Here is a 10,296-nt window from a genome sequence, read left to right on the forward strand (position 1 = left end):
ATTGCACGAAGCCACCCAAGCCCATTATTTCCAGCTCTCGTATGTTGTTGGTCGTCTTGGGTTGGCTTGGGGAGAGCTGGAACCCGGGCGCTGGGCTGCACGGGGCAACGTGAGAATGAGAAGGGAAGAGAAGGTTTTTCAAATCTAACACTGTCTGCCTCACTCAACCATGTCCTCACTGATGAGAAGGCTGTGTTTTAACAGTAGAGCTTCCGCAGAGATGTAAAAAAAATCAGTTACAACTACACCCTCTCAAAGGCGCTCTTCTATATGCTCTGTTTTCACTCAATATGGCCCCAAACAACAGCAATTGGCTTCTACCGCTCCTCCTAAGCGGCAAAGGAAGGTCATGAACCTGGAAACAAAGGTGATAAAGCAACATGAGAAAGGAAAAGCGTTATCAAAACTGGCTGCAATCTAGGTTTGATGCATCCAATGAGAAAAGAAATTGTGCAGTCTAATAGAATAATGTAATGTATTAAATTTATATAAATTATTTTGGAGGCATCGTCTATTGTGATGGCATTGAGCCATCTTAAATAACCCCTCTGCCTCACTTCACGAGACAGCTACACCTTCCTTACAAGGGGGAGAGGAGGAGCAGGCGCTGAGCTCTTCTCTCTGGTGACCAATGACAGGACCTGAGGGAATGGCAGGAAGATGCCAGGGGAGGGTTAGGTTGGACATGAGGAGACAGGTTCTTCCCCCAGAGGGTGGTGGAGCACTGGAACAGCTCCCAGGGAAGCAGACTGACAGAATTCCAGAAGCGTTTGGCCAATGCCCTCAGCCCCATGGAGTGAATGTTGGGGTTGTGCTGTGCAGGGACAGGAGTTGGACTTGGTGGTCCTCGCGGGTCACTTCTAACTCAGGACATTCTGTGATGAGCGAAGATAGAAAACTTCAGCTTTGTGATGTGGTTGGTAAGGACAGTATTATAATTACAAAATTAATATTGTTATTGATTTATTACTATGACTAATTCGATAATTATTAATAATTTATGTGAGGTATGTATTATGTTAATATTAGGTTACTTGAGGTTAAATTAGCTTAGGCGAGGTTACATCAGACCAGATGTACACATTAACTCACTTAACAATTGACTAACAATGCTCTGGTCAGAACCAAACACAGTCATTAAACGAGGCAGGACAGTAATGAAAAATAATATCCAAAGGAGAAGAGTTCAAAATGAGCACAACCGAAGACGTACCAAGATTTGCCCTCATTAGGGTGCCCAGGGCTTACTGTATCCCTTGGACTCTGCAAGGAAGCAGGACTTGGTCCCATCTCTGCTCCACAGCTGACCCACAGGGTGGGAAATGGTGCCTGTGGGTCAGGAAACAGAGCCCACAGACAACACGACACACCCCGAGGTGGATGCTCTCCTCCAGGCCCAGCTCCAGACCTCAGAGCACCATCCAAGACCAGATATAAGGAGGAATTCCTTCACCATGAGAATGGTGAGGCCCTGGCCCAGGTTGCCCAGAGCAGTGGTGGCTGCCCCATCCCTGGAGGTGTTCAAGGCCAGGTTGGATGGGGCTTGGAGCCCCTGATCCAGTGGGAAGTGTCCCTGCCCATGGCAGGGGATGGGACTGGGTGGGCTTTGAGCTCCCTTCCAACCCAAATTATTCTGTGATCCTCAGCAGGCTGACTGCCAAAATCCAGATGGGGCAACCAAAAGAGTGGCTGCCCCTCACCAGCTGGTTCCTGCAAACTAGGGATCATGGGTTTTTTCCCCCTCAGTTGTCCCAATTTTCAGCCCTTCAAAGACAGGCTTTGTTTCTCTGAAAGTGTTATCCCCTTCTCAGCAGAAAAAGAAATCCCTTTTTAGTCCATCTCTGAATTCATTCTTTTAGGAGTGGGCGTGGATGTACAGGGTGACCAAGTACCTGCCCCATCCTCACCTGCCTCAAGGTGATGGAGAGGCTCCTGGAGGACCTTTCTCAGGAGGAAGCAAGCAATTCACCCCCTCACACCAAACAGCGAGGAAGAAACCCACAAGAGGTGGACAGATCCTCTCTCAGGGGGGTCCTGGCTCTCCCCATGCTCATCCTCTCCACGAAATCAGAACGTGACACTGCCTGAAACGGACCTGTTCCAGCCCCCCACCCCGATCAGGTCCTTTTGGGGCTTATTGCTCAGGACCTCAGCCTTCATCACAGCCAGGGCTTGACTGCATCTCCCTGCTCTCTCCTCCAGCAACGCTTTTCTTGCGCCAGGGAGCCCCAAGCCAGGCACATCCCTCCTTAAACACACGCTGACCCCAGCTGCGCTCTCACTCATGAGAGCAGGAGAAGAAGGGGGGAGAGAGAGAAGAAGAGTGAGGCAGGAGAAGTCCTCCATCTGCTCGCATCCACGCCTGCCCAGCGTGCAGTTGGCTGCCTGCACCACCAGAGCCCACTGGTGCTCCACGCTCAGCTCTGCCCAAAGGCCCAGGCTCTCCCCAGCACCCAGCAGGATGCAAACCTCTCAGCAGGCAGCAAACCTCCAACCAGAGGGTCTCTGCCCACCCTCATCCCAGCACAGAGGTCCTTCTTTGGCTTAGCCGGCGCCCAGCCCTGCCCGGAGGCCCTGGGTGATGCTGAAGCTCCTCTCCACGCTCACCCTCTGAGGATGCTCTAGATGTTACCCTTAATTTTATATAATTTTAGACAACCTTGAAGCATCACAAAGCAAAGTTTGTCACAATCCCAACTATAAAATTCCTGCTAAATGCTCCAGGGAGCCACTTGCCTGTGCAGGGGTTATATAGGTTCTCCCCCCGCAGCAGGTGAACACCCTAATTAGAAAAGAAATTAAAGGTGATGCAAGTGATCCCTAATCAGGAGAGAGTTAAAAGGTGATGGAGCAGCTTTTAAGCAGTGTCCTAAGGCAGCAAACTGGCGCTAAGGGGGGTTGCTAACAACAAAGCCTCTGCCAGCTCCTGCCTGCTGTGCTCCAGCAGCGCTCCAGCAGCTCCCCTGCGGAGAGGGGCTGATAAGGAGTTATTGTTGCTCTGCATTCATAAAAAGATTATTGTTCAGGAGAGGAAGAAAGTTGCACGTTGAATAAATTGGAAAAAGCTCAGTGTTCGAATAGAGAATGATAATGTTATGATAATTGGCACGCGCAGCCTCCGCCACCCGAGAACCCTGTTGATTTGATGGGGTTTATAAAGTCTTGCGCTACAAAGAGTGATCCTACAAACAGACAGCGGCAGCGCTGGAGAAATGAGAGGGGGATCGGTAAAAGTGGCATTTGTTGCGTGGGAGAAAGCAATGGGAAGCTGAGCTGAGATAAATCCCTCCGTGTCCTCCAGGAGGAGAAAGCTGGCAAAAGGTGGCTGTGTTTGTACAACACGATCGAGTTGCTGCTATGAGTCTTACTGCAATTTTTAAATTCTTGTTTCCCTGTATGTCCAAATATCGTATCCAAATATCTGTTTGCAGAGGAAACACATGGGGAAAATGACAGAATCATGCAAGGGTTGGGTGCCTCAAAGCCATCCACTCCCACCCCCTGCCATGGCAGGGACACCTCCCACTGGATCAGGGGCTCCAAGCCCCATCCAACCTGGTCTGGAACACCTCCAGGGATGGGGCAGCCACCACTGCTCTGGGCAAACTGGGCCAGGGCCTCCCCACCCTCACAGCAAAACATTCCTCCCTAAGGTCTCATCTTAATCTCCTCTCTTTCAGTCTTAAAACCATTCCCCCTCATCCTATTCCTGCACTCCCTGATCCAGAGCCCCTCCCCAGCTTTCCTGGAGCCCCTTAGTTGCTCTAAGGTCTCTCTGTAGCCTTCTCTTCTCCAGGCTGAACAACCCCAACTCTTTCAGCCTGTCCCTGTACAGGAGGAACTTCAGCCCTCGGATCACCTCCGTCGCCTCCTCTGGCCTCGCTCCAACAGCTCCATGTCCTGTGCTGAGGACTCCAGAACTGACTGCAGGGCTCCAGGTGGGGTCTCACCAGAGCTGAGCACAGGGGCAGAATCCCCTCCCATGCTCTGTTGGTCCCACTCTTTGGATGCAGCCCAGGACGCCGTTGGCTCTCAGGGATGTGAGCGCACGTTGCTGGCTCAAGTGGAGCTTCTCATCCCCCAGCAGCTCAAGTCCTCCTCAGGGCTGCTCCCAATCCATTCTCTACCCAGTCTGTAGCTGCATCTGGGATTGCCCCAACCCAGGTGCACAACCTTGCCCTTGGCCTTATTGAACTCCAAAAGCGTCACAGAGCCCCACCTCTCCAGCCTGTCCAGGTCCTTCTGGAGGGCAGAAGGCCAGAACTTCAATCCTAGATATTTTCAGAATTTCAATACTACATCTAGATCGAAATCATATCCAGAAAATGTCATCTAGAAGGGGCCGCTCGCAGCTTCTGGACTGAAGGGATCGGGGCACAGGAGAAACTGGAGTCCCGTCAGCACCACTGCTGGGTTTGTTTGCTTTGAGCCTGACAGCCTCAAACACCTGAACAATGGCAAAGCTTTTGGCAAGGGTGGGGTTTCCCCGGCTGGGTAAGTGATAGATGGGGGCCACAGCACGCTGTGACATAAATCAGCCCTTTAGCAGTCCCCAGCGGCTGCGAGTCAATGAGGTCTGGTAATAATTACCCATTTTATCTTTCTCTTCATTAATATTTAGACATTTTTAATCTTTTCCTTGCAAACACGATGTTTCCCTGCTGCGGTTTTCCTTCAGTAGGAGTTGCCGTGAAAGCTCCTGTTTCTCCAATCAAAGGCTTTGTCTTGAATGAAGCTGCTCCCTGATCTGAAACCCAACCGGGAAAGCCAGGTGATGACTCCACTGATTCACCCTGGGCAGGTGACACCACCCCAGGGTGCAGCCAGTGTCCTCCAGACACGGTGTAGCCAGGCTGGGGACCACAACGCAGACCTTGTGATGGTTCTAGGGGATGTTCTGGAGGTCTTAGACCGAACCCTCACCATGGTGACCATCTGGATTATCATAACCCACAGCCATCACTTAAAGAGGTGTCCCTGAAAGGTGGTTAGTAACTAATTAGGGACATATAAGTGTGCTCAGGGCTCCAAGAAGGCCGACAGCATCCTGGCTTGGATCAGCCATGGGGTGGCCAGCAGGAGCAGGGAAGGGATCTTCCCCCTGGGCTGAGCACGGCTGAGGCCAAACCATGAATCCGGGACTCAGTTTGGGCCCCTCAGCAGAAGGACACTGAGGGGCTGGAGCACACCTGGAGAAGGCAACGGAGCTGAGGGAGGGAACGGAGCCGAAGAAGGGAATAGAGCTGAAGAAGGGTCTGGAGCGCAGGGGTTCTGGGAGTGGCTGAGGGACCCGGGGCTGTTTAACTTGAGGAAGAGGAGGCTGAGGGGAGACCTCATCACTCTCTGCAGCTGGAAAGGAGGTTGTGGTGAGGTGGGTGCTGGACTCTTCTCCCACATAACAAGTGATACGATGAGAGGAAATGGCCTCAAGTTGTGCCAAAGGAGGTTTAGATTGGATATTAGGGAAAAATTCTTTTACCGAAGGAGTGGTGAAGCCCTGGCAGAGGCTGCCCAGGGCAGTGAGGGAGTCTCCATCCCTGGAGAGGTTCAGAAAACACAGAAGGCGTGGTACTTGGGGACATGGTTTAGTGGGCACGGTGGGGTGGGCTGATGATTAGACTGGATGAGCTTAGAGACCTTTTCCAGCCTTAATGATTCTACCATTCTATATAAACTAAAAAAAGTTAGTTCTCTATCGCCATGAAACTGGTGGTGGGACTGAGTGATCATCAGTTGAAATGATAGGCCTTATCTCCTCTAATCGAAATGTGAGACAGCTGATAATGCTGGAAAACAAAAACGGGAAAACATCAAAACAGAAAACACCATACCGCAAGAAAATAGAATATAAATTACATTTATTGTAAAGACTAAAGTTTTCCAGCAAGCCCAACTGTTTCTTAGCTTAAAGGAAGTGAGAAGAAGGACTCTGGAGCATCTGTCATGCCAGAAATCCCTCTAGCACCCAGAGGAACAGGTAAAAGACCCCGTTTCTTGCCCAACAGTGCACAGAGGCATCTGTGCTGGGGATGTGGCTTCGGGTAGACATGGACTTGGCTTTTCTGTTCTGGGTTGGGGAGGGCAGCGGCAGGAACTCTTTTGACTTCTGGGACTATGCAGCAGAATGAATCCTTGAGGGTGATCCCAGAGGCTGCCTTCCCTCCCCAGAGACTGTCCTTTGAGCCCACACACTGAAGACAGGCTTTGATGTCCAGCTTCTACCAAGGGAGGAGAAACCAAACCCAATTTCTTGTCCAAAGGATGCCTGGTGCCTCCAGCAGCAGAAAGGCTCCGAGGGCTGAACAGGTCACCATGGTTTGCTGCCACCAAGAGCCTGGTAAGGAGCTCAAGATATTTTACCTCTCCATCCACACTCTCTGTGCTACTTCAAAGAGCTTCTGACCAGGGTGACCAAGCCATATCAACATCCATTCCATCATGGCTGGCTACGCTGACCCCACCATTGCTCCCTTCTTAGCTCTGACATGCCCTGCTCCTTCCAGCACTGAAACCACACGAGTCCTGAAGTCCCCAGGCAGAGCTCCCCTTGGCACAGGGATCGTGGACACCGAAGGGGACAATGAAGTGACCACCGCAAAGATGACCTCGGGTCTCCCCATCCTTGCTATTGCGAACAGAGCTGCTGCAGGCTCTGCCCAGAGATGCACACTTTTCTCCACCAGTGCCAACATCTTGAGATGTTCAGCCAAATACAAAGGGTGGCTGATGTGCCGTTATGTCCTCCTGCCTCTACTGTGTCACCTCTCTTCTCTCACCCATCTCCACTGGGGGATCAGGCTCATTGTCCTCTGCTACTGGTTCCACCACTGAAACACCAACATGAGCTCAAGTGCTTCCTTCTCTCCCGTTTGCCATGTTGGGCTGGTCCTGCTGCCAGGGCTGGCAGAAGGGAGAAGAGTGTTTCAGCCCTCCAATGGAGAAAAAGGGGCTGTGGTGGGGAGGAGAAGAGGGGCTGGGAACTTTTCTGTGCCATATAAATGGCACAACGAGGACACAGTACATGTGGAAACATCTTTAATCTGGAAAGCAATTCCAGATGATGCAAGTCCCAGCTCGAGCCAAGGGGCTGAGCATACGCCCGGAGCTCCTCAGAGCGGGCAAGGACGAAGACAGCCCTCCCAGCCACTCCCAGCCAGCGTGGGACAGGTAGAACCAGGGCGAGAAAAACCAGAAGAGATGCTAACGCTGTCCCACGTAGGCTGACCCAGCCCCAGAGCCTACACTGGGGACCCAGCTCTTGCCCAGGGACAGTGGGACCCCCGAAGCTTGGCTTTGGGGGCTGATGATGGGTCACCGCAATGACACAACCTCCTGGCTGAGCCTACCTGGGAGAGACACAATCCTGGGGAGCTACAGCCTCCATTGCAGGACCTGGTGAGTCTCAGGCTAAGCTACAATCCCAGTCACTGTATTTATTCCCATGGGACATGGTCTATGGGTCCTGCCCAGGTGGCCGACAGCCTTGTCACAGGTACGTGATCTCAATGACATTGGGCTCAGCGCTCCTGCCAGGAAGGTGATGCCTGCAGGAGCAGTGGCAGTTCCCATCGGCCACATCCGCGCCGGGCAGCTCCCGCTGGCAGGGCAGGGCAGGCAGCTTCTTCTGGGAGCCCAGCTTCTTCCAGTCCATGAGGTGGACCCCATTGTCCATGTCCTGCGGCATTGGCTCATGGTACAGGGTGATCTGAACGGTGCGGAGGTGAGGGCCGTAGTGCACCACGATGATGATGAACACAGCCAAGAGGACGAAAATGCCAACGATCACTGAGATCATGGGCAGGGCATCGGATTTCTTCGTCATGGTCCTGACAATGGAGACGGGAGTGAAGGCGGCAGCATCCTGGGGCTCGGGCTGTCTCAGTTGGCTGCCGAGCACAGAGATGTTCATGGCTGACCTGGGACAGAGAAACACAGGGTAGAAAGGGGTGACCATCGAGCAGAGACTGACGTCCTTAGCTCCTGCCCTCGAGTCGACAGCTCTCGCCTGCACTTGCAGCTGCTGTGGAATGGGATGGTCCCGTAAGAGCTCCCTCCCTTGGGCTTGTGGGACAGGATAAATTTTGGTGGTTGTATCTGAGGTTGCAGGATGGTGCCCTGGACAAAAGGAGGGGATGCCCAGCATTCCTTTGCCCTGCACACCTCCAGCGTGGGGCTCTTCCCTCCCCACTCCCTCTTTCTCCCTAGTGGAGAGCGCTCCATTCTCCTCTCTTCATCCCCAGCCCCACAGTGCTAATCCAAGACCAAATCACAGAATAGTTGGGGCTGGAAAGGACCCGAAAGGCCCACGGGCAGGAACACCTCCCACTGGATCAGGTTGCTCCAAGCCCCATCCAACCCGGCCTTGAACCCCTCCAGGGATGGGGCAGCCACCACTGCTCTGGGCAACCTGGGCCAGGGCCTCCCCACCCGCACAGCAAAACATTTCTTACTAAGATTTCCTCTCCATCTCCCCTCTTTCAGCAGAAAACCGTTCCCCTTCATCCTATCCCTGCACTCCCTGATCCAGAGCCCCTCCCCAGCTTTTCTGGAGCCCCTCTCAGTACTGGAAGCTGTTCTAAGGTCTCCCCTCAGCCTTCGCTTCTCCACGGTGAACAAACCCATCTCTCTCAGCCCATCAAACCCCACACGGACCTCCCTGGGAGACCAAACCCCACCAAAACACATCACAAGGTATCCCTCGCCACAGCTGCAAAATCTCATGGGAGCAGTGAGAGAGAAGGGAGGGAGAGCCCTCCGCAGCCCCACACAGGTACCTCGACGTCCCTGCTGCGCGGGAATCATCCTCTCCAGTGGTGAGGCCGGGAAGCTGATGGCAGGACCAGCAGAAAAATGTCTGGGATGGTTCTCCAGTGTAGGTGCAGCCGGTGGCTGCCACGTCACGCCTCAGCCCCACACCCCCAGGATTTCCCGGGGCAGAGGAGGAAGCGCCTGCTCATCCCACAGGCAGGAGAGGTGCTCCCTTACCTTGCCGGGTGCCACATCAGCACTGCCACCCCTTCCCTCGCTGTCACGCACCCTCGCTGGAAAAAAAACCTCCTCTCGCTCACTGCAAGACAAGCGCCCTTTTGTTTGGGTAGAAAGAACCTACAGCCCCTTCGGCTGCACACACGCAACCCCCGGCTGCCCAACTGCAGGAAACCTCCCTCCTTCCACCGACTTGGTGTTAGAATTTCATGTGGTTAAGAAATCGGTGTAAAAAATCACCCTTCTGCACGTGAGCTGCTTGCTCAGCCCAGCCAAGCATACCCAGACAATGCTCCGGGCTGGAAGGACCCTCATTCCAAGAGATGAGGCAGCCCTGGGGTTAATTTTCCCTGCTGGGGGGTCCCACTGCTGCAGAAAGTGAAACTCTGGACGCTGGAATCTGCTCAGGGTTGCAGGCAGGAGTAAGGATGCAGGGATGCCCTCAAGTCTGGCAGCGTTTACCCCTGTGCAGAAGCAGGTACCATCCCCACGGTCCAGGGATGCCGAGGGGTCAGACCCTCCCACCAGGAGTGACCCTGAGCACATCTCAGAGGAGAAAAGATGCATCCTCTGGAATTTTAGCCATTACAAAACATTTATCCCCACCTTTCCATCCCAAAACATCGCTGCTCTTACCTGGACAAGCTGGGGTGAATATTTGGGCTGCGTCTTCCATACACATGAGAAGGACAGGGTGGGAAATGCCTCTTCCCCCCACCCAGCCGAGCGTCCAGAAGAGATATAGCCACGCGTTAGAGCTTCTGGGAATTTGCACTCATTTCAGGATTCAGTAAAACCTTAATCTACAGCGTAATCTCTAACCATCACATCTGTGCAAGAGCAAAACTGGCGGGGGGGAGGCTGCAAACAGGGGGTTTGTGACAGCAGAGGCTGCTGTGGGATGCTGGCTGCCTCTGCCTGGGGCTTGGGAGGCATTGGAAGAGACCCACTGAAATGTAAGGAGAGTGGCAGATCTCCCCCTCTGTTCCTGCTGCTGTCTCCCTGCTGCAGAAAGCAAGGATCGCTTCCTTGGTGCAGTGAAGGAGCAACTCCACTGCCCTCGGCCGAGGCTCTCTGCTTTCCAGGGACTGTGGGAAGATGTTGGACCAGTCCTTCAAGCCAGGACACAGGGAAGGAGCTGTGATGAGCAGCTGGGCTGGATCATGAGCTTTCCTTTGGGGCCCCGGTGAGCTCCTGCAGGTGCACACCACCCCAGTCACGGTGTCCCCAGCACGTGGATCAGGCTCCCAGAGGTGGTGACAATGTCACAACCTTATGGATTTGCACTCTGAACAAAGGCAGGGACCCTCT

At 53.4% G+C, this 10,296-nt stretch overlaps 1 protein-coding gene across 1 annotated transcript; it reads right to left on the minus strand.

Annotated features, from left to right (window-relative positions):
- Positions 1 to 5,841: 5,841 nt before the first annotated feature.
- On the minus strand, positions 5,842 to 7,914 carry SMIM33 (small integral membrane protein 33). Its single transcript, XM_054079677.1, has 2 exons — positions 7,347 to 7,914; positions 5,842 to 6,900 (listed from the first exon to the last, which is right to left on the minus strand). Exon 1 carries the CDS (start codon positions 7,907 to 7,909, stop codon positions 7,487 to 7,489), a length of 423 nt encoding a protein of 140 aa, XP_053935652.1. The 5' UTR covers positions 7,910 to 7,914; the 3' UTR covers positions 5,842 to 6,900; positions 7,347 to 7,486.
- Positions 7,915 to 10,296: the final 2,382 nt, after the last annotated feature.

Source organism: Cuculus canorus, chromosome 14 (assembly GCF_017976375.1).
Source record: "Cuculus canorus isolate bCucCan1 chromosome 14, bCucCan1.pri, whole genome shotgun sequence".
In the NCBI taxonomy this organism is placed as follows: domain Eukaryota; kingdom Metazoa; phylum Chordata; class Aves; order Cuculiformes; family Cuculidae; genus Cuculus; species Cuculus canorus.

Excerpts from the sequence above, each read along its gene's own strand:
- SMIM33 (XM_054079677.1), bottom strand. The coding sequence starts at position 7,909 with ATGAACATCTCTGTGCTCGGCAGCCAACTGAGACAGCCCGAGCCCCAG.